Source organism: Physeter macrocephalus, chromosome 5 (genome assembly GCF_002837175.3).
Source record: "Physeter macrocephalus isolate SW-GA chromosome 5, ASM283717v5, whole genome shotgun sequence".
Classification (NCBI taxonomy): Eukaryota; Metazoa; Chordata; class Mammalia; order Artiodactyla; family Physeteridae; genus Physeter; species Physeter macrocephalus.
The window spans coordinates 24,373,539-24,398,025 of NC_041218.1; the positions used below are offsets into that span (position 1 = coordinate 24,373,539).

The 24,487-nt window shown below is 39.8% G+C and overlaps 1 protein-coding gene across 1 annotated transcript in view; it reads left to right on the top strand.

The window, feature by feature from the left end:
* SND1 (staphylococcal nuclease and tudor domain containing 1) overlaps window positions 1-24,487 on the top strand; it is a 321,421-nt gene that overhangs the window by 188,304 nt on the left and 108,630 nt on the right. The window contains exon 12 of the mRNA XM_028489790.2: window positions 21,080-21,180. Coding sequence (XP_028345591.1) covers window positions 21,080-21,180 — 101 coding nt within the window. The remainder of the gene's footprint in view (window positions 1-21,079; window positions 21,181-24,487) is intronic.

A 24,487-nucleotide genomic window follows, 5' to 3' on the forward strand; every position in this document is an offset into this window, starting at 1 on the left:
TTTAAATATGTCCTGCCACTCCCTTCTGGCTTGCAGAGTTTCTGCTGAAAGATCAGCTGTTAAGCTTATGGGGATTCCCTTGTGTGTTATTTGTTGCTTTTTCCTTGCTGCTTTTAGTATTTTTTCTTCGTATTTAATTTTTGATAGTTTGGTTAATGTGTGCCTTGGCGTGTTTCTCCTTGGATTTATCTTGTATGGGAGTCTCTGCGCTTCCTGGGCTTGATTGACTATTTCCTTTCCCATATTAGGGAAGTTTTCTAGTATAATCCTTCAAATATTTTCTCAGTCCCTTTCTTTTTCTCTTCTTCTTCTGGGACCCCTGTAATTCGAATGTTGGTGTGTTTAATGTTGTCCCAGAGGCCTCTGAGACTGTCCTCATTTCTTTTTGTTCTTTTTTCTTTGTTCTGCTCTGTGGTAGCTATTTCCACTATTTTATCTTCCAGGTCACTTATCCTTTCTTCTGTCTCAGTTATTCTCCTATTGATTCCTTCCAGAGAATTTTAAATTTCATTTATTGTGCTTTTGATCATTGTTTGTTTGCTCTTTAGTTCTTCTGGGTCCTTGTTAAACATTTCTTGTATTTTTTCCATTCTATTTCCACGATTTTGGGTCATCTTTACTATTATTACTCTGAATTCTTTTTCAGGTAGACTGCTTATTTCCTCTTAATTTATTTGGTCTGATGGGGCTTTACCTTGCTCCTTCATCTGCTGTGCGTTTCTTTGTCTTCTCATTTTGCTTAACTTACTGTGTTTGGGGTCTCCTTTTCGTAGGCTGCAGGTTCGTAGTTCCCGTTGTTGTTGGTGTCTGCCCCCAGTGGCTAAGGTTGGTTCATTGAGTTGTAGGCTTCCTGGTGGAGGGGACTGGTGCCTGTGTTCTCGAGGATGAGGCTGGATCTTGTCTTTCTGGTGGGCAGGACCTCGTCTAGTGGTGTGTTTTGGGGTGACCTCCTTATGATTTTAGGCAGCCTCTGTGCTCATGGGTGGGGTTGTGTTCCTGTCTTGCTAGCTGTTTGGCATAGGGTATCCAGCACTGTACCTTGCTGGTCATTGAGTGGAGCTGGGTCTTAGTGTTGAGATGGAGGTCTCTGGGAGAACTTTTGCCGTTTGATACTACGTGGAGCTGGGAGGTCTCTGGTGGGCCAATGTCCTAAACTCGGCTCTCCCATCTCAGAGGCACAGGCCTGACACCTGGCCAGAGCACCAAGACCCTGTCAGCCACACGGCTTTTGGGAAGTCTGAGGTTTTCTGCCAGCATTCAGTAGGTGTTCTGTAGGAGTTGTTCCACTTGTAGATGTATTTTTGATATATTTGTGGCGAGGAAGGTGATCTCCATGTCATACTCCTCCACCATCTTGAAGGTCCTTGCTTATTTTTTATGTTAATTATTTGAGTACGTAATACATTCATTTGGTTCAAAACTTAAATGCTAATAAAGGCTACAAAATCGAAGAGCTCCCTTCTATCCTGGTCCTTTACTAGTTGAGTTTACCTTCTCAGAAACAACTAGGATTATTTCCTTGTAAATCTTTCCAGAGATATTTTAGGCTTATATAGACAGATGTGTTTGTGGGGGGATATTCTTCAAATACTGGTATCATAAATAGTTAAAATTTTGTATGTGTTAGGAAAAATGGTATATCTGCGTTTATATTTCATTTTACATGCTTAAAAGTACTAAAGAGTTGTTGCTGTTGTTTATGTTTTCAGCCTAGTTTTCTCTGTGACCATAATTTTCCTGTTTGAAAATGTAATTATGAAATCTGCTAATATTGGGGATAGTGTCCATTCTGTCCTTGTTTATGATAGTGTATTTTGTTTTTTCTGTTTTGCTATAAATAACATGTACTCCCTGTTTTATCAGTGACAAAAGCAACATTTGTTCATTCTAAAAGAAATGTTTTTGAAAGAAAAAGCGAAAAGAAACTACCACCCAGGGGTAACATCTGTTAATACTTGAGTGTATATTATTCCAGTCTTTCTATGCATTTGGGTATTTGCATAATTTTCAACTTAGCTAATAATTATATGGTATTTAGTGTTTTGTAACCTTCAGTATGATGGTTTCCCTGTATCATTAAATTGACTACTACGTGAGGTACTTTTATCATTTAATATCTAGTGAGTATATAATCAATATCCTATTTTTGGCTATTTGTCGTGGTTTAGCACATGGACTTTTGGATCCAGATAGACATGGGTTTGAATCTCTGGGGTAGCATTACATAATTCAGTCCTGTCATGAGCATTAAATGAGGTAATATATGGAAAGCACTTAGTGCAGTGCTCGGCACATTGTAAGAGCTCAATCGATAATAGCAAACTACTGAGTCAGGGCTTAGGAAAGTTAAGAACAGGGAGCAGTATATAATATGACAAATAAAACGTGAACTTGCTCTATTCTATTCTATGTCCTGATAAGGTTGAATGAGAGAAAGACAGCCGTCATTTTATTTCCTTTAGCGTCTGTTGCCTTTATTTTTTTAAAATTTATTTTATTACTTTTGGCTGCGTTGGGTCTTCATTGCTGCGCGCAGGCTTTCTCTAGTTGCGGCGAGCGGGGACTACTCTTGGTTGCAGTGAGTACGTGGGCTTCTCATTGCAGTGGCTTCTCTTGTTGCGGAGCACCGGCTCTAGGCGCGCGGGCTTCAGTAGTTGTGGCACATGGGCTCAGTAGTTGTGGCTCGTGGGCTCTAGAGCACAGGCTCCATAGTTGTGGTGCATGGGCTTAGTTGCTCTGTGGCATGTGGGATCTTCCTGGAGCAGGACTCAAACCCGTGTCCCCTGTATTGGCAGGCGATTCTTAACCACTGAGCCACCAGGGAAGCCCCGCTCTGTTGCTTTTAAAACCAATCTAACAAGATGACAGTCTATTGCTTGCCCTTCTTTTTAAGAAAACCTTTTTGATCCCCAGGTGCTCAGTGACACTGACTTGGATCTGCCTTACTCAGAGGAAGTGGGAGTGGGCCTAGGGAAGGGAGAGCTTGGAGAGTACTCTTAACATCCAGTTTGCTTCTTTTCTGAGATTCCAGGTACATTTTTTATATCTTGATAGAGTTTCCATGGGAAGTGGCAGGAGATATGATGAGAACTTAATTTACTGTGACCCAAAGTAAGCTAAATAAAGGACAAAGTATGCCCCATCCAGCATTCTTTCTTAACCCCCAGTCTCTCTCTCTGAAAGTCTCAATCTTGAAGCCCCAAACTGAAGTCTCTGTCTCCTGAACTTACCTATCCAACAAGCACAGCTGTTTGATCATCAGTTAGAAATAAATGTTGGATGTCCTGCTTTTCAACTCCCGGTTGAACACTCGATTAATTAATCCAGCATTTCAAAATATTATTGCCACTTGGTTTACTGTTAAGAGGTCGAATTCAAAGATTGATTACATTTGAGGTAATATTGTGAAATGGGTTTATTTCTAATCCCATAGGTAACATGTTTTGTTTAAAGTACTTCACTGATACTTCAGGTGAGAGATTTGTTATTTTTTGTATTATAGAGTGATGATTCTTGGTTGTTTATAGCAATTAATGATTTATGCTAGTACTAAATAAGAGGTATATTGAGAACAAAATGAAGTAGAAATGTGGCTTTTTTAAAAGATGTAGATAAACTGATTGTTCAGTTAGTGTCATATTATATTGTCATTCTCCATAGTGTTACTCTCAAGTTTCCACTGATTCTAAATGGTGTCCTTTTTACAATAAAGTGCATATTAACCAAAATTGATTGAAATGAGTTAAGCCAGGTACATCCTCAGCACTATTGTCATTTGTTGGCCTCCAAAATTACCTGCAAGTTCTAAGGACTAAACCAATTTAGGTTTAGAATTCACTTTGGCTATATAGCCTAGAATGTAAATTCTGATCTTCATCCGTTTTCATGGTGCTGGTCTTGCCATCACTCTAGTAGAGGTAGCATTCGCACCGCTAGGAAAAGATGAAGGATTCCTATGCAGTTTCCACAGACACAAATGGGAATGCATAAAGAGATTTGTATTTTGTCTTCTTGAGCCATGGGGTGTCTTTATTTTGAGTAATTCTAGTCTTTTTTTTTTTTTGGCTGCACTGCGCAGCATGTGGGAGCTTAGTTTCCCCTACCAGGGATGGAACCCACACCCCCTGCATTGGAAGGTGGAGTCTTAACCACTAGACCCCCTGGGAAGTCCCTCTAGTCATCTCGCTACTGTTGACCATCTTATTTCTTTAGTTCTTCACTTTGGAAAGCTTTACAGACCTCTTTCTTGACCTTTCTTCTTTGGGAGTGACCCCATGGACTTCCTTCTCAGGTTAAGTATTCGCCACATACTTTCTCTGGTTTTTGGAATGTTAGACTCGGTTACTATAATTTGTAAGTTATTTTTGAAAATAGGAAAGTAGGAACATGCGAGCACCGAATAAAATTTTTTCAGTTGATTCCAAGCCTTCTGGAGAATTGGAGCCAGGGAATCAAGTCTCCCTTATTATCAGTGACACACAGGTTATGCTTTTTACGAGTGTGACTACTGTTGCCTTGGACCACACCTCAACTGCGATGATCTTTTGTTTTCCTTTTGTGGGTTTTTGTTTCCTGATTATAAAAGCAATGTATGTTTGTTATATTAAATTTGGAAAGTATAAAGGAAAATTAAAAGTAATTCAAAGCACTGTTAACATTTTGAGGTATTTTCTCTGATTCAAATATAAACATACCAATAAATCTGTATGTCCTTATTTTTTCAATTGACAGCATAACCTGAACATTTCCTCACACCCTTAAATGAAATTTCTTAAAGTAATAATTACAGTGGCTGTCTAATTTTATTCCATGATTGTATGATAATTTATTTCACCAGTTTGTGTTCATCTTAATTTTTTGAACTATGGTACTGTGGCTTTATTTTATGTTTCGCTAAACATGCCGTACTGTATAATCAACTAGATTCACTGAGCATACAGAATCGGGCTTCTAGATGTGGAAGGATCTAAAGTTTAGAAGCGTTAAGGACAAAAAAGCTTCTTTTATGTATAATTTATATATAATTCGTATATAATAAGTCTTTTAATTGATGTTGAGTGCTTTTTTACACAGGATTTGGTCATTTAAGAAGTATAATAGCTTCCCCCCTTTGAAGTCCCATATATTTTCTCCCATTTAAAAAGTCATACTTCTGGTGTTTGAGATTTTAATTCTAATTTTAAACTTTAATTTTATTCTCCAAATATTTCATTTAGTCTAGTTCTTAATGCTTAATTTTAACCTTCCATTATTCCCTTAGTTATTTTAAAGCAATATAGCAACAAAATCGTTTCTTTGTATTTTTATTTTTGATTTTCTTGCTTATAGATCAGCAGGAGATACAGCAATAAGCTGGATAGTTTTGGAGAGAACCAGAGGCAATAACCAAAGTTGGAAGTCTGTCTCAGGCTTCTCATGGATTACCCCTTCAGCCGTCTGCATTGTATCCTGTATTTAAGGGTAGCTTCTGAAAGGGTAGCTTCTCAGACTTGGAAGACCTTGGGCTCTTAGACTGTAAATCTCTCCAGGCGTGTAACAGGCTTAATTTACTGAAATGACTTTTTATTGTGCATTACTATTCTTATAATTTCAAATTTTATTTGCTCTGATATTTAGGCTCTAGTAGTTACAACTCTTTCATTGAATTGCCCTTTAAATTTGGGTAATTCACATAACTCCTCTGAATCTGCTTTTTCTTACATAGTGGTATATGCTTGCCTTAGGTAATAACTGTGATTCCTTTCATTTGATTTTAAATAGTCATTCATTTTACTTTATCCCTTAAAAGCTCAGCTAACTAAGAGTTGGAATGAAAAAAATCTTTGTATAGTAATAAAAATTTTAACTTAATCATTAAAAAGTAACTTACTACTGAGATATTTTCCATTTTCAGTCTTTGTAAGCTACCCTATTCCAAATTGTATGAGTTTGCCTTTCCGTATTGCAGAAGAGCCCCGTCTTGCATAATTTTCGGACAGATTATTTAATCTTTCTGAATAACTGTTATGTTGTAGATGTTATTAATGTGACTCCCCCTGCTCCACAGCCCGGACACCTCTAAGCAGCTATAATATAGTCTCACAATATTCAAGAGAAGCAAAAATGTGTATTTAAAAAAAAAAAAAAGCTCTCACAGATAGATTGGTTGCTGATATGTTGTGGAATCGTTAAAAATTGGTTATGTTCATTCTTTCCAGGTTTGGGAGCTGCTTATTAGATCAATGCCAGTTAATTCTTTGTTTTCCCCATTTGCTCCAGATCAGGGTATCTCTAACTTGCCTATAATTTCCTATTAACTATGGGATGTTTTTCTAGGCTTTTGAACCCCACACTTATCATTGAATATTTTAATGATTTAATTGCTGTATTACGTTTATCATGACATTTGCTCACAGGAATTTTATCAGATGTCACTAACAGAATGCGCATTTTATTAAATATTTCAATTTATAACCTATCAATTACAACCATTTGTTATGCAGGTTCTATTTATAAGTGCATCATTTCATTTGATTTAAACATACCTATGCATCTTGGTTTATCTTTTACAGAGAAAATAGACAATATATTATGGACCCATCGTTTCTTTTTCACCTAATTAACCTGAAATTTTCTTGTTGTTTTTTTTTGATATATGTGTTACTGTTCTGTTTGATTTCATTCATATATATGAAATTTAGCATGTATTTATAGCAGTTTTGCCTGCACTTTCTCCAATACAGGAAGTTCGGTTTCCATTTCCTATACCTGCTAGTTCTGAAATGTACTGAATGAAGTGAAATGATTGGGCTTCAGACAGTTCTTCTGAGATTGTTCAAGAAGTCTCTCCTTAGGGTAGTTTGCATAAAGACCTTGGCCAGTGATCGCAATAAACTCGGCTATAGATGGAAGCCTCAGTTGGTGATTTTCTAGTGTTCGGAGGTTGGTACTGTTGTGTGATCCAGGTGGTTGTATCAGTATATTCTGCTTACACTCACTGGGCATTTTTCTGTTACCCTCTAGAGCTGCTAGAAGTTTGGGCTTTAAATTCTTTCCCACAGAGTTGTCTAAACTTCTGTGGTAATTCTACAGTGGCAGAATGTTGTTAAATATCCTCACTGTATTCTTAATCTGGTCTTTTGATGATCAGGTTAATAAATTTATAGCTCAAACAGTTATGTAATGAGTAAACCAGTTTTCCTATTTTGAGATTATCTTATGTGCTCAAAGACATGGAGACTTTTCTTTAGTAGCAGAAGAATAAAAAAATCTTTCCGTGCTGAATTATGGAGGAGGGCTCATTGAGTCTTTCTGTTTATTCCTTTCCTTCTGTGCTGTAGAAGAATTTATCATTCATTTTCCACTGTGGAATTGGTGCAGGCAGGAGAGGAATTGGGTCAGCTGGTATGCAGACCATCACATAGAAATGAGCATATGTGACAGGTCAGAGAGAGATGCACCGCTGTGGATACCAAGGATGTATTCAAACAGGCTAAGTAATGAAGATATGAGGATCCTTGAAACCAGAGTTACAGTCTGGTTCATCATGAGTGAGTGTGTGCAAGGAAACTGGGAAGCAGCTGTAGCCAGTGGGAGGGTTAAAGCCTTACAGGATTGTGTCTTTTGGAAGAATATTTCCATGGATGGTATCTGTATAATTTTTGGCATTCTACACAGCGCCTCTGCTGCTTGTCCTGAGGACATGACCTGTTGGGAAGAGGTTTGCTTTCCTCTGAAGCGGCTGGTTGGTTGGTTATTTGAACCATCCCACAATACTTAGGCCCTGAAAGATTTCTTCTTCCTCTTTATGAAAGAGTGGCTTTAAAAAAAAGAAAAAATATGTGGATTTGCTTGAGGTTCTCTGAACCAGACAGGTTGGGAGATGCAAATATTTCCCTTATGTGATTTGACTGCGATGGCTTAGTTAGTTGTGTCAATGATAGTAGGCTCTTCGGCATATGGTATCAGCTGCTCTCAACTGATTCTCAAGGTACTTTCTTGTTATTAAAAAAAAAATTATTTTTATCATTATAATGAGATTTTATTAAAGTGGTTCTCAATGCACTTTCTGTTATGGCTGCAGTCTCAAAAGTATATTTTCATGGATAAACACAATATGGTATATGCACACACTGTGTACATTCTGCCATAGAAGGAAATTAAGTACTGACCTATGGAACAACCTGGGTGAACCTGAAAGCATTATACCATGTGAAAGATGTGAGACACGAAAGACCACTTATTGTATGTTTCCATTTAAAGGAAATGTCCCAAAGAGGCAAATGGAAAGAGGCAATAAGTAGATTGGTGGTGGCCAGGGGATGGGGAATGAGTGCTCAATGGGTAAAGGGTATCTTTTGGGGTGCTGAAAGTGTTCTGGGATTATAATGGTGGTGGTTGCACAGCATTGTGGTTATACTAAAATTTACTAAATTAGTATACCTTTGACTGTTGTTGGCTGTTGGTGGAATGGCTGCTGAATGAATGACAAGCAGTACTTGGTGTTTCTTTGTTGATGTTACTGCTGGGTGGCATTTTATCCAGTGAGTTGAGTGGTGGGTGAGAGTGGGGATGGGAGTGGCAGCTGAAATGTGCGATGAGTCCCCTCATTAAGGGAAGCGTATACTTGTCCAGTGATTGGCTAATTCATCGAAAGTGCTCTTGGATAATTACCTTTATGTTCTCATTATTAACGGGAAAAAACGTTTGGTTCACATGCTTGACTGATTTCACAGTTGTGTGTTCGCGTTCTTTTACCTAAAAAGATAATGTCAGGCTCTGAAAATCTGCTTTGCTTCTTTTTGGAAACGAGTTCCCAGTCTGTTGATTAGGTGTGGATAACAAGCATTATATTTTGAGATTCTCTGATGTATACAGACAGGAGTGCATGAGTTAGAGTTCTACTAATAGGAGCAGTGACTGTGGAGGCAGATTATTGGTACACCAAACATGGTTTACCATATTTCATTATCTTCACATTACCTGCTGCTGTGCTACAGTGTTCCATCACCACCAGTTCTTGACCTACGATGTCATACCTTTGGCTAATCTGTGCATTATGTTAGAGCTAAAGATGGAAACCCCAGGGGTTGTCATCAGTCTTTATTGACTGCACCATGATGATTAAGGGAGACAAAACGAATTCAGTATCAGAGTGGGAAGTCTGTGTTCCTTGTTTATTCCACTAATGGGAAACAGGATCACAGGGCATGAATTGGGGATGGGGCACAGCCCTTCGATTAGCAGCTCTTGGACTTAGAAGTAAAGGAAGAACAACAGGGTAGTCTGCTGTAAAATGTTGGGGGCTTCCCTGGTGGCGCAGTGGTTAAGAATCTGTCTGCCAGTGCACGGGACACGGGTTCGAGCCCTGGCGCAGGAGGATCCCACGTGCCTCGGAGCAGCGAAGCCCATGCACCACAACTACTGAGCCTGCGCTTTAGAGCCCGCGAGCCACAACTACTGAAGCCCGTGCTCCGCAACAAGAGAAGCCACCACAATGAGAAGCCTGCGCACAGCAACGAAGACCCAATGCAGCCAAAAATAAATAAATTTATATTAAAAAAAAAATGGGGGGCTTAGTCAGTGGTCAGTTGGCAAAGTAATATTTTATGTCCTGCATCCTGTGAGGCATCATGTAGCTGCCTCGGCTGTATGAAGTGCTGCAGCTAGTTATAACAAACACTGAGCAGTAGTATCAGACTTGTCAGCGATCAGCGTGCCAAAATGCAGTTCCTTGTTACGTGACAAGTAGGGAAAACATATGGCAGGCAGGTGGTGGTGGCAGCAGCATTATCAGTGCACAGTGAGATTGACAGTTCATTTGCAGATAGTGATGCCCACCTGCTGTGGAAACAGTGCGCCACTGGGCACCTGGAAGTGTCCTTCTAACAGTGTATAGCCTGCCCTGCATAATCCTTATTGGTCGGCAGACACTACTAAGTGGTGACCCTGGCCTCATCCTGGGAACTAGTCTGATGAAATAGATATTTAACATTGAAGTCTCTGGTTGTGAGGAGGCCAGTTTTTTGTTTGTTTTTTAATAAAAGTACGTGTTTCCGTTGTATATTTTATTCCAGCTACCACTTGTTTATATTTTTAACTCGATCGTATTTTTTTCTCCTCCAAATGTAATTTTAAAATCTTAGAAATCTATGGTGAGAAAAGTTGAACATGCCCCGTAATAGTACCTTTGAAGGTCAGCCCTTCTCACAGTGTTGGGTAAGTTCCACCAGATTGTTTCTATGTATGTCCCTGAGTTCCCCCAAATAAGATGATAGCTACCATTGTACTTTTGCTTTTTAAAATTTGAACATGTTGTCATAGCAGAATATATAGATCTCTCCCTTGTTTTTAACAGCTACAGCGTATTTATTGAGCATGCTTGTAATATAGAGGGAAAAAATTGCCGTGGTGACTGCCAACTTGGAACTTGGGCTAGTGTCAGAGTTAGATCACAACTTGTAATTATGCATTTGTGTTAAACTACCATGAATGCAAAGGACAGAATGCTTGTACATACATCTTTGTTTCTATAGACTAAATTCCTAGAAGTGGAATTGTTGGGTCAGAAGACCTCCACATATTAAATGTTAGTACAATTGCCAGTTTGACTGCAAAAGATGTACCAATTTAGGTTTCTGCCAACAGTAAAAATGCCACTTAGAGAAGCATGTGAAAACTGAATGTTCATTAGAGAAGAGCATGGACAACAGTGATTAAATTCCTCTGGAGAACTAGATAGAGGTGGGAAATTATGGTGGGAGGCAATAAAAAGTTCCCCAGAAGGGCAGGTCTACACGTGACAGATCTCTACGGAGGACTGCTCCTCAGAGAGGGAACGTGTCAGAGCGCAAGACTTCCAAAATTATGTGACAATTTTATAGGAAGTCAGTGAGCTGTAGGCTACTCTGTCCCATTCTACAGCTGCCTCTGAGAAATGGTGAAGCAGGTACATCTAGTTAGACTTGTGGCACCTAGACGTGCAGCTTCAGTTGGCTCTTTCTAGAAAGCAAGAAAATAGATATTGCGTACCCTGAGAAAGATGGAATGATTTGTCCTCCATGACTGAGACTTCTACTCCTTTGTTAATGGCTTTTGGTACAGGACTTCTAATCACTACTGCCTGTGGGTAACCATCTATTTTCTTGGGAAAGTGAAAGAAGTATCCTCTTGAATTCTTCAAGGAGATTCTGCAGTTGTCTGGCCTCTGCCTGGCTTAACGTGGGTAGACTACCCCAAGTTAAAAAATACACACATACACACACGTAATTGTGGCAAGCTGCACATTACATAAAATTTACCATCTTAACCATTTTAAAGTGTACAGTTCAGTAGCGTTAAATATATTCGCATCGTCCTGCAGTCAGTCTGTACCTTGCAAAACTGAAAGTATACCCATTAAACAGCAACTCCCCGTTCCGGCCTCCGACCAGTCCCTAGCAACCACCATCTACTTTGTTTCTTTGAGTGTGACGACTCTAGGTACGTCCTTTAAGTGGAATCATACAGTATTTCTTTTTTGTGACTGGCTTATATAACTTAGCATGACACCCTCAATACTCATTCAAGTCATAGCATATGTCAGAATTTCCTTTTTAAGGCTGAAAAATATTCCATTGTGTGTATCTCTACCACATTTTGTTTCTTCATCAGTGGACATTTGGGTTTCTTCTACCTTTTGGTTACTGTGACTAGTGCTGCTATGAACATGGAGTACAAATATTCCTGAGACCCTGGATCGAATATACCCGGAAGTAGAATTGCTAGATCTTACGGTAATTCTATTTTTAACTTTTTGAAATTTCTTCACTTTGTATCTCTATGTTAGTAATGGAAATGGAAGAACTTTGAGTCTGGGAGAGGGCTTCTTTGGCTATGCAGCTGCTGAGAGGCAATTTGCTTCATGAATTTAGGCCGTAATCGGTGCCTTTGACCTAGGTTTATAATCCAGTGCTAACCACCTGATTTCCTAGTACGTATTTGCGGGCTGGGGACTTGGCTGTGTGCGTAGACGTACACTGTTTTTGTTAAGAGACCTGGATTTGGAGGTGGATACAGATGCAATCAGGATGGTCTTTGATCAGTGTCCGTGTGTAGTTTCAGACATTGACCTTAGGTGTTATTGCTCTGTGCACGCTGTGCCTTTGATCAAGGGACTTCGTTTCATTTAGTAGGCCTCTATCTTCTGTGTGAAATACAGGGAGAGGAAGGTATATCTAAAGGAAGAAAGGCCTATGTTGTTAACGCCTGACTCTCTTGGCATCTTTTCTTAGCAACGAAACCGAGAATAATTCATACAACAGAAGAGCTGTATCTTTGGGCTGTTTTTCTTTGTGCCATTGGCAGGTATTCCTTAAGTAAGAATTATATTTTTTTCTTCATCCTTCTCCTTTGAGGTCAAGATACACTTCTAGTCCAATTCACCATTCTGACTTTCACCTTTAAGTTAACTTACCTGAGTGTTTATTTCCTTTGAGTGACTTCTAAATGGCAGCTCGTGGGCATGCTGGAGAAATAGGTGTGCTCTGAACTGTAGTGAATGCAGGGTGGCTTTTCTGTACTGACTTTGCAATACCTGACCCCCGGAGCAATAGGAATTGATTGGCGCTCTTGGCTGGGTGACTACTTTAGCTCCCACTTTTATTGCTTTGGTTTCCCAGTTTGGCCTTTTGGTGAGTGGCCTTTTCCTTTGTAGACTGGCACATATTATGTTTGCAGAGAAAACGTAATTTAACCTTTTTGTTTTTATCCATGTCTTAAAAGCATCCTTTTTCTTCCAGTAATACTTCTTAGATGCTATTAAGCAAATCCCCTTTCTTCGTATCCCTGAGCCTCTCATCTTAGCTTCATTACAGCTGTTGTTTTCAAGACTGGGTGACATTGTGTGTATTCTACACAAAGGCATGAGTATCCGTATATTTGTGCTGCTTGTGTGGCTGGAACTCCAACAGGGAGAGCTCTGGGCCGAGTGATTTAATTTCCCCTGACTGCTGCTGACCTGGGAAACTTTGGACACAGATGACCATGACTGACACTTGGATAGAGGAGAAAAATGACCCACACTCAACCTTCATCCTCCAGAGGAAAGCAGTGGAGATGGTGGCTCTGAGGAGGAGTAAGACGAGACATGCAGGGAACCTGTGGGACAGTTTCCAGTAGTGTTTTGGGGGGCCTTTGGCATTCTTTGGTACAGACACTGTGGTATTAAAATTAGGTATTGGGATGAGTTAAACCATGATGCAGTAATGAGTAATATAGTGGTTGGAGCACTAATGCAAACAGGTTACACTTTTTAGATATATCTGTAAGTTTATAAGGACTTAAGAATCAAGAGGATTAATGAAAATGCTTGCAGCTGCAAGGTTACTCTCACATAGTGGTTTCTATTTGTCTTTGATCCTCATCAGATTTACTTGAAATATTTTCAATGGTCAGAACTTCATTTCCCTGACTTTTATATGTGCTCGTTATCTACCTCATACATAAACTATGCATCGCGTTTCCAGCCATTTTAATGTTGTGTTGTTGTCAGGGTGTTATCACTACTTCTAGAAATCTTTGCCCAGCTCTAATGGCCCTTTACATAAAATGTTTTCACATTTACTTGTGGATCTCATGCCTGTGTATGCTCCTAATTAAATACTTACCAAACTGAGTGTTTATCAGGGAGTAGTGATGTCCACTGAAGTGAATGCCTAATGTCAGGTAGAGACTCTTAGCATCTCCACAGGCCCCGTATGAAGCTGGGTTTTACCTTTCCTCTCAAAACAGATAAATGCATTTGCCCATCCGACAGGGGGGTGGGGAGTAATGGGTTCATTTTGTCAGAAACGCATCAAATAAGAAAGCTCCTTGACTCTGTGCTCATGGAGGTTGTGAAGCAGTAGAGGTTGACATTCCATTGATGAAAATGAAATGTGCTCAAAATAGTCCTGACTTTGCAGGGGGAGGTGGGAAGGGTGCTCTCTCTCAGAGAGAGCAACATAAATACATGTGAATAAACAGCCAGCCTTAACACCTAATTACAATGATTTTGAAGGGGGTGTTACCGAATACATCTAGGCTGTGGCTTGGAGAGGTAGGAAAGGATCATTGGTTTGTCTCCTTCTCTTTGCAGTCTAGATATATAATTTTTTGTCAGTGTATCTGTGAAAGTTCTTCTAATTTAAGACATGCCAGAGCTAAACGATGTCGTAATGGGACACAGAGATTTCAGCTTTTGATTGTGCTGAACATAAACATAAACAGTTCACATCTACCAATTGCTCATTTTCTTTCTAATAATACCGATACTCAACAGAAGCATTAATCATAATTACAAAAGCAGATATTTCTTTAATGTGAGTTTCTAGTTACCATTAGAGTACATTTCAAACACTAAGGTGAAGAATTCTAGACTTAGGTCAGCAGCTCAATGATGAAGTCCAGCCATTGAGTTGGTAGAGAAGTCGATGAAAAAGTATCTTCATCAAATATTGAACAGAATATATTTTACAATGATAGTTACAAATTAGAAGAATTTTTTTCCCTTTGTGTGCACATTTATTCTCACCCCGAAATTGTTTTCTGGAACTGAAAATTAAATAGCTTGCCTTTCTCGTCTAGTTAAATAATAGATTTTTTAAATAAGAAAATGAATGATAAACATTTTTTTATACCATGTCTTTTCATATTTGGTTTAAGAGTATTTACAAGGAATCTTAAAATAGAAGATAACAAAAGTTCCCCGTAGAAACTAGAGAAAGGTATAACCACAAAAGGTAGGATCATGTAATAGAGGATTGAGGCTAAGACTCTAGTCCCTTAATGGACAGTCTGGGCATGTACAGTCCAGTGTCGCCACCACAGCTGTGCATGGCCATTGTGCACTTGAAGTATTGCTGGTCCAGACGGAGATGTGTTGTTCCTGCACAACACACACTGGGTTTCAAAGACTTTGTCAGTGAAAGAAAGAAAAGAAACCCAATACTTTAAAAATAATATTGGTTATATGTTGATATGATAATGTTTTGGATATTTTGAGTTAAATCAAAAATACTATTAAAAGTAACTTTATCTGTTTCTTTTTTTAATGTCACTGCTAGAAAATGTCAATGTGCATATGTTGCTCTCATTTGTGGCTCTTACTGTTGTTGCCTCCTAGACAGCACAGGGTACGTTTGACATCCTTTTATGAGAGTTTAGCTTATGTCTGAATAGATGGCTCAGCTGGGAGGTCAGTGTGCCCAGAAGCAGGACCAAGAGGCTCCTTGGCAATTTTGTTCTGAAGCTCATCCTATATCTAGATGAATGGGTGACTGAACTGTTTTTCAAATTAAAAAAAAAAAGGTATCTCACATTTTTAGAATGATTACCTACGCTGCTTGTTAGCAGAGAAAAAAGGTCAAGAATGCATAAATTAAGTATTGTCCTATTATGCCCACAGCAAATGGAAACTTGGTTGCTCTCTGTTCCTTGTCTTCCTGATTTTGTAAGGCAAGGAGTATCCTCCCCAGATTCCTCTAGTTAACCTATTAGTTGAGGTGATTCCCCACACTCTACTTCAATTATCTTTGGTACATAAAATCTCCCCAACTAGTACCTGCAAAATTAATCTGCAAAGTGTCTAAATATGTACTAAGTAGTGTATCATTCTTTAAAATAAGCCATATTTATCTGTAAGTTGGGATGAAATATGTATGAGGTACATACTCCTGTTTGCTGTGACTCCTTAAGGGGAAAAGTGTATTTAATTGAGTGTTTCTGCCTAATGATTTAAAGTCAACATGCATCTTGTTTATGCATGTATGCGTGTGTTTATGTATTTATCTCGCAGATACTTATCACCTACTCTGTGCCAGGCTCTCCTCCAAGAAAATCAGTGTTTGTCTAAAAATAACTGACACAGCTTCGTATGAGTCAGGCCCTGCTCTAAACGCCTCATGTATATTAATGCATTTCTTCTTCTAACAATGAGATAGGTAGAGTTATCCATGTTAAACTGAAGCACGGAAGTGAGGTAACTTTTCCAGGTTCTCATAGCTCATGTGTAGAATTGCTGGTAACCAAAGCCTGCAGTCTGGCAGCTCCCAGAGTCCATGCTCTTATCTAAGCTGCGTAAAATATTTTGTTCCACTGACTTTCGTCTCCCGGCTGCCTTAGCCAGACTTGCCCAGATGACGTGTTTTCTGTTTCTGTCGTGAGAATGACGGGCCATACCAGAGCTTTTTTCTTAAGCCAGGGTATTTTTTTGAACAGCTCTTTGTGAATTTATGATTGGCCACATGGAATAGTGGGTGGGATTATATAGTAATTATGCAAAATAACCTCACGTAACAGCCTAAACTCAGACTGTGGCCTGGAAATCTTATGTATCTTTTATGCTCAGGCATTCAGATTTTGTCATTGCATTATCATCAGCATCATAAAGTCTATGAAGTTCTCTGGTGGTTTGTCACTTTTCTAGTGAGCGATTAGTTACGTGAAGAGTATCCATAGATTGTCAGAATTCCTTAGGTGTGTCCCATGTGTATTCTGTTGTACTAAACTGTTTCCAGACTTTATAAGAGATTGGGATACAAATCTGGTTTTAAGTTCTCATCTTAGTTCCTCCGAAGGGTCCTTGAAATTGTTTTCAAGGAATATTCCACAGTCTAATGCACCAAGGAGGAATCAGGTTGCCTGCTACCCTTTCTTTTCTCTGAGAACCTCTTTGAGAAATAATACAGGAAATTATATTTTTCTTAATCTGAAGCATTATCCCAATTTCAATATACATCTTCCCTCCTTCATGCTTTAAATTAATATATGAAACAGAATGGTTAACAGCTTGACTAAGTGGTCCTCAAAATGCCTAACCACCTCATTTCAAAAGTATCCTCCAGAATTTTATGTCTGAAAGGGTTCCTGAATACACGTATCCATTCATGAAACAAATACTCACTGTGTATGCTCCTACCGTACAGGCCCTCTTAAGGCAGTTTCCATGAATAAAAGGCATGTTTTTTTTCCCTCTCCTGGTGCTTTCACTCTGTCTGTACTAGTTCATATTAGTAAATGTAAGGTAGGAATTACACCGGTCTAAGAAAACACTACATAGCACACCATGTCTGGCTAAATTATTTTCTAGAATTCTAGAGTTCAGTGATGCTCTAAAGTTCTGGTCTGGTGCTCTCATTTACCAGGTGAATTACTTGAGAAAAGTGAGGCCCAGAGATGTGATGTGTGACTCATTCAATAAGAGAATGACAGGTGGAACCAGCAGGGAGCCCTGGACTCCTTGTGGTCCTTGCTGTAAAGAGGGATCAGGCCCTGCCCTGTGTCCTGTACATGTAAATTCCTGCATACCCAGTGTTCCAGGAGTATCTTTGCTGGAAAAATGAAGGACACGTTTGCATTAACCCATTACTTCTTTTCAACTCATGCCATTCCTTATGTAATTACCCCCAAGCACAAAATTCAGGTTATCCACTATTCAGATGAAGACTTTGCTAAGATTTGCAGCAGTTTTAATTGAAACTGCTCTTTTCCAAAAGTGACTGACAGGTCAGGGATAAGTATCTAGAGATGAAAAACTCCAAGGCAGGAGAACAGATCTCAGAATCCCCAGGAGAGGGACATAAATGCTAATTACACATTGACTTTAATTCCTGGTTTGTCATAGCTGTCTGCAGGTGTGTGTCTTGGCTGTGGGCTATTCTCAGGGCCTCATTTGTATTTGAGAATTTCTTTAATAATGTCACCTCTCCAATGAGCTCTTTAATCTCTGACTTTCAGTTCTTTCTCTAGATAGAGGAAAAAACTAATTGGCAGGTGAATGTAGAATGTAGTTACTGGTTCTTTCGGTTGTTGAAGATGAAAGATTTCTGGGAGGTGGGGGGTCTTCCCATTGATTTTCTTTAAAGACAGTTTGGGGATAGCATACCTTTTGGCCTGGAAGATGAGATGCTAAGGGTTCATTTTTGTTTGTTACCATTACCCCCATCACCACCACCACCAGCGCTACTCAAGTGGCCTTCCAGATGAATAGCTGCTCTCTGGGTAGAGAGCTAATGTTACTCTGTGCCATGTACTTGAGCTGATGAGCTGCTGTCCCACTCCTGTCTGCTGAGGAGGAGGCTTGTCATTGGCAGGTGCAAGGTAATCTTGAGATTCACTGAGTTTATTTTTTAAGCAGGGATGCATTTTTCTCCCTGGTAGTGGAATTGAGGGCTTGAGTTTGTTACTAGATGGATTGGGTGAAAACACAAAAAGAGGTGAACATCTCCACAAAATTTTGACTTCCCCCCGAATGCCCCAAACTGGACCATACCCTGTGTCTGTGCCCTTTTTAAACTTGGCCCTGAGTTACTTCACATCCTATGGTATGGGCGCCCTTGAGGTTTAGCTCCTGTACAACACTGATTTCCTGTGTGATTTTTGCCATAACTTCAACAGGTGTCTACGTGCTTTCCCGGCCCTCTTCTGCTTCCATAGGTTAGTTATCAGGCCTTGCCAGAGGAGAGTTGCAGGGTGGGTCAGTACTGACAACATGCAGAGGACTCCTTCCTTCCCAGGGATTTGAGTCAGCCTTGCTTCTGTGTGTGTAGACCTCCCATTCCTTGCCCTGTCTTTGGCCTGTAATAACTCTGGCCAGATGCCTACAGGGAAGCTGTGAAAACCTCTTTGTTGGAGGTACTAGTTTTTCAGCCCTACCCCCGCTCCTGGGCTGTTCTCATTCCTCACATTTATCCATCTCCTTAGCTTTAGACAGATGGTAAGGCTGAGCAGTAGTGTCAGTGTAGACATCTGACCTAAGGAGTCCTCTTTATATTTTCTTCTTTCTGTGGTGTTGTATGATGATAGTACTTCTCATGAGAAAGATTTACCTTATTTTCAGCCCTTAATTGGCTTTCTCGCTCATGTGGCTCCTTGTTGCTTTTAAAACATGATTAGATGGAGCGTTCAAGTGAGTGATCTGACAGTCAGAATTCGGAGGCAGCTGTCCTTCTGGAAATTTCCATATTCATTTTTAAAATGGTTTTTTGAGCAACAGGCAGTTTGAAAGGATTTTGATGCTGGTCACCGGCGGTGTGGCTGAACCTGATGCTTGTACAGCGTGCTGTCTCTAAGCTGACCGGTGGGAACTAAAGTCGTAGTGAGGAAAGGGAATTCTGGACTTTCAGACCATGGGGATGGCTTCAGGGTGCTTGACTCCTCAGTACAGGTGTGTAACAAGTATGTGACCTCGGCCGTGACCAAAGCCAAGCATTTGCCTTAATGCTGTAATACAGACCCTGTATGTTTGCTAAGGGATACCACATACCACTTTCTTTTCTTTCTTTCTTTCTTTCTTTATTTTTTTTACAACTTTCTTTTGACATACACACACGGTCCTCTTGAAAGTTTTCATAAATAAAAAGCATCGCTCAGTGTGTCCGTATCCATATGTTTAGTATATACTAGGATTAACCTAGTATTTAAAGGTTCTTCCGGTCCAGTCCATCCCCCGACCCCCAATTTCCTGACTCCAACTCTGTTGGTATTGGGTGTAGTTAGCTGCATCATTTTGATTCACGTATTGTGAAACCAGTCCCACTCATCTCTGTGACTGTCCTCTTGTTTGTTCTTCTTGATAGTTCTTAACACAGGCCTTGAGAACTTATGGCAGGTTGAAACTACACGCAGTTTTTCTGTAGAGGCATTCATTCGTATTTTTGAACAGATTTTCAAAGGAGTCTGAAAAGGTTAGAGAACTGCTTTACCATAATGTCTAGGAGTCCTCCAGGAGTGTTCCAAGCCTCTTCTCTGTGGAGTATAATTTATGTAAGGCCTTAAAGGTTCAGCCATTTTTCCTTCTCTCTTGATATCAGTCATCCTTTAGGTTCACAGTATCTTTTAGGCTCAAAGCAAAATTGAACAGAAAGTACAGAGAATTCCCGTATCTCTCCCCACTGCCCCCCACGTACTTCCTCCTCTGCCATCAACAGTCCCACTCCAGCGTGGTACATTTATTATAATTGGTGAGCCTACATGGACACAGCATCATCCAGAGTCCATAGTTCACTAGGGTTCCCTCTGGGTGTTCTACTTTGTATGGATTTTGACAAATGTGTAATGACATGTATCCATCATTATAGTTCTATACAGAATAGTTTCGCTGCTGTCAAAATCCTGCCCTCACATCTGTTCATCCTGTCTCGTCCTGCTAACCCCTGGCAATCAGTGATCTTTTTACTGTTTTTCGTATTTTTGCCTTTTCCAGAACGTCACAGTTGGAATCATACAATATATAGCTTTTTGATTGGCTTCCTTCTCTTAGTAATATGTATTTCAGATTTCTCCATGTCTTTTCATGGCTCGACAGCTCATTTCTTTTTAAGGGCTGAATAATATGCAGTTGTGTTCATGAACCACGGTTTATTCATTCACTTACTGAAGAGCACTTTGGTTGCTTCCAAGTTTTGGCATCTATATATAAAGCTGCCAAAAACATCCACGTACAGATTTTTGTGTGGACATAAGTTTTTCACTGTTGGGATGTATGGTAAAACAGTTCTATCCAAAACCATCTCTCAGAATGGCTGTACTGTGTTGTATTCCCAGTAACAGTGAACGAGAATTCTTTTTGTTCCCTATCTTCACCTGCATTCGTTGGTGTTTTGGATTTTGGCTATTCTAATAGATGTGTTGTGGTAACTCATAGTTGTTTCAGTTTGCATTTCCCCAGTGACGCGTGTGGAACATCTTTTCCACATGCTTGTCATCTGTATGTCTTCCTTGGTAAGATATCCAGGTCTTTTGCCCACAATAAAATTGGGTTTTTCATTTTCTTATGGTTGGGATTTAAGAGTTCTTCCTATATTTTGGATTACAGTCCTGTATCAGAGATGGCTTTTTGCAGATATTTTCTCCCCATTTGTGGTTCAGCTCTCTTTCAGTTGTTTTTTAAAATCTTAGACCCACAAAGTCGTACTGTGAGTGAGGTCAGCTTTTACAGTTGTGCTGGCACAGGGGGCTGCTAGTGAGCTGTGTTGCAAATTCTCAGCCTTAACTACCTTGATGCTTTTTTTTTTTTTTTTTTTAACATATTTATTGGAGTGTAATTACTTTACAGTGGTCTACCTTGATTCTTTATTTTCAGGTCAACGTGACTGTGGACTACATTAGACCAGCCAGCCCAGCCACAGAGACGGTGCCTGCCTTTTCAGAGCGTACCTGTGCCACTGTCACCATTGGAGGAATGTGAGTGTTCTGGCTGGTAGCAACTCAGCCATAGCTGAGAGTTGTCTCCTTATTCAGGTCTCTCCTCCCTTTTGTCCTGATGTGCTTTCTGTTACTCTTAACTCAGTGGCTTATAATTGTTATGTGCCTGTGTAGCACTTTGTTTGCAAAGTACTGCATAATCGCTCATTAGTTAATCGTATACTTTCATTATTGTCATTATTTAAGACTTATTGGGCTCTGTGTGCTTGGCACTACGTAGCACTCATTGTTACTATTAATAATGCCGTTTATTGAGTGTCAATCGGGCCCTTAGGTACTGTGCAAAATTAGTAAGATTCCCTGCATATTAGTTTAACTGTAGGCCAGAAAAAGAAGAGAGGTTAATTGGACCTTTTCTTTTTATAGATGTGTAATCAGTAGATGACAGGGTCCCCCTCTTCTACTCCGCTGGCCTTACCTTGGTTACATCCCAGAGTCTTTGGGGAGCTCGGTTGAGGAACAGCCTTCCAAGGAGCTATCTGATGGGGGCAGTAGGAAGCCTGCTGGGCTAGGCTTCCACAGTAAACATTAAAACAATCAGTCAGTCCCCAGGAGCAATTCTTACCCTGCGTAAAATACACCAGCATGCTAATTGTATCCTTCTCTATTTCACAGTCTTAAATGGTGTTTGTTACCTAACTGGTATTTTTCTTTTCTTTTAAAAGAGGGCATGGCATGGTGGAGGGGAAGAAAAGGATAGGTTTCTCATCAAAACAGGGATTGTCTTGTTGAAAGTACAGTGAAGCCCGTTGGGAGAAACACCTCTCTCTGAGCTATAGCATGCCTCTGAAAGAAAGAGGATCTGGTAGCTAACTTACTTTCCAGAAGCTCTCCTGCCAAACAGGAGCTTCTCCCATCTGTCGCCCCGCCCCCGCCCCGCCCCCCGCACCCCCCCCCCCCCCCCGCATTCGTGTTGTCACTTTTGGAAACAGGTGTTTTTAGCTACTGTTGCCGCTCCTATAGGTATTAATGTTGTTGATGTTCACACAGCAATCGGAGACTTCACTTTTGCTGAGAGGAACTGAATATAGGCTTTTGATGTCATTACCTTAATAGCATCACAGGCATCAGGTTATTTTTAGAAGCAGGGTCTTGAGAAATTAGATAATATTTTTGGAATGGGGGAAACTAGGAAATATTTTGCTCATTCTTCTATCTGTATAACTTGCAACAACGATTATTACCAATTTGTCACCAGTTCTTAGGAGCTTGATGCATGCTTTCCTCCTGTGGAAAGCTGGAAAGTTAGTATTCCCCTAGATTAAGATTTTCGCTGCCACAAACAAGGAGTCCTCTCCGATAACTGCTCCTTCTGTCTACTTACTGGTTAAAACAACACCACTGCTGTCAAAATGCACATCTTTTTATTTTTGGCAGCTGGCTTCTATTCGTGTTTTTCTAATGACCCATTAGAGCGGATTCTTTTTTTTTCATTTGGTTACCATTGAGGTATATTTTCAAAATAAATTAACACTGCTTCAAATTAGATATTCTGGAAATGTTCTATGGGGCGTTTACATTGACCTTTCTATCTCCCAGTTCTGGTAATTAGATCGTAAGTATTACTTTTGCATTATTTACCAAGGTATTTACCTCGGATTAGACCGGCTTGGCAGGGTACCCCGGGTGCATTGAGTCTCCTCATAGATTTGTTTCTACTAAACTAGACTTTATGAGTAGACTGCTGGGCGGTAACTGGGAGAAATGTGGGGATGTACTAATATTTTTGAGACCAGACTTCACCAGATAGTAAGCTCCCTGAAGATAGGAATTTTTGTCTTGTTTATTCCCTGCTGTAGTCTCAGTATTCAGCAGTTGGTAGGAGTTCGATAAATTTGTGAGTGATCATTTACTGTATTGCACAGTGTCCCTTTATGAAATAAAACTGGGAGTACTTAGATGTTTCATTACCTGGGACAGCTGTTTCTTCTGAGCTACAGGTTTATTTTAATCTGATAAATATCAAAAAAAAAAAACTTGTATCTGATAGTTTTCCTTGTTTATTTGGTTATTGGAAGGTCAGTGCCAAAGATAGGGCATCTCTAGAAAGTCTTCCTGGTAGCATGCTTCCGATGTTCGAGTCTTCCTCATGGCTTCTCTTTGTTTTCCCTTGGCCTTGATTTTGTTTTCATGTTTTCTTGAATTTTCTCTACTTAAATCATTCCAAGTAATACTGTAGGAGAGTTGAGGTATTAATAATAATGTCCAAAATACTCAGCTTATGTTTAGAATTATACCGAAATCCTTCTATCTGCTTTTGATGGTTATTCAGAAACATTGGCTAGAGCAGGGGATTTAATTTTTTTATCCCAAATGTTTTAATTCCATTTTAAACACAAAAAGGTACTTATATCTCCAAATCTTTGATATATGGGCAGCAAGGACCCACTGTGAGTTGCATAACTTTCTCTATGGAATGATGACTTAAAAACACTAATTATGGAATCCTAGATCTTTGTGATTTACCTCCCCCTCATCTGTTATAGTTTTCCTGCTCTGATTTTTGCACATTTTGCAGCCATTTAAAAGCCCTTCCTCTTATTAAATGTTTTAAAACAATTTTTCATAAAGACACTTTCTTTTGGTACTCATATTTTCAATTATTGATATAAAACTTAGTGAAGTACTTAATAAAAATGACCAGTATAAATCTGGGGACAGAAACAGGTTGGGATAGAAGTGCACAGGTGTGTTAGAGTGGTCCTCAGTCACTGACTGGTATCCGCCTCTGGGTTTTGGGGAGATCGTAGAACATGCGGGTCAGTTAAGGAAAGGTTGCTAGGAGGGCTTCTCTAGTAATCCATTGCCTCTCTCGTGAGAGGCCTTAGGCTTTGTTCAGCTTGTAGAGATGCTGCAGAATTAACGATCTTATCTAAACTATGTCTGTCATTACCTGTAGGCTCCCACACCTATGTACTGGCCTTCATAGCGTCTAGAGACTTTCCTGTTATTCAAGAGATCGATTCTTGAATAGCTTTTCTCAAACTGCTCATTCCAGGGGAGAGAGAAGGAAGAGACAGATGAGATGGCCTCTTTCAGGATTATTTCAAAGCAGATTTTTCAGTGTATTTCACATGCCAAAGTGTGTGAAATATCCCTGTCCTCCATAGGGTTCCGTCTCATCCTCCTGTTGTTTTCTCTTGCTGTATGGGTCGACGTCGAGTCACATGGTCTTTGGGAGGCCTGTCTGGTGGAACCGTCTTCAACTCCCCCTCTCTTGCCCTCTGAGGAATCAATGAAAATGAGGTTCACCATTCCTCTAATAGATTAAAATTTTTTTCTTGAT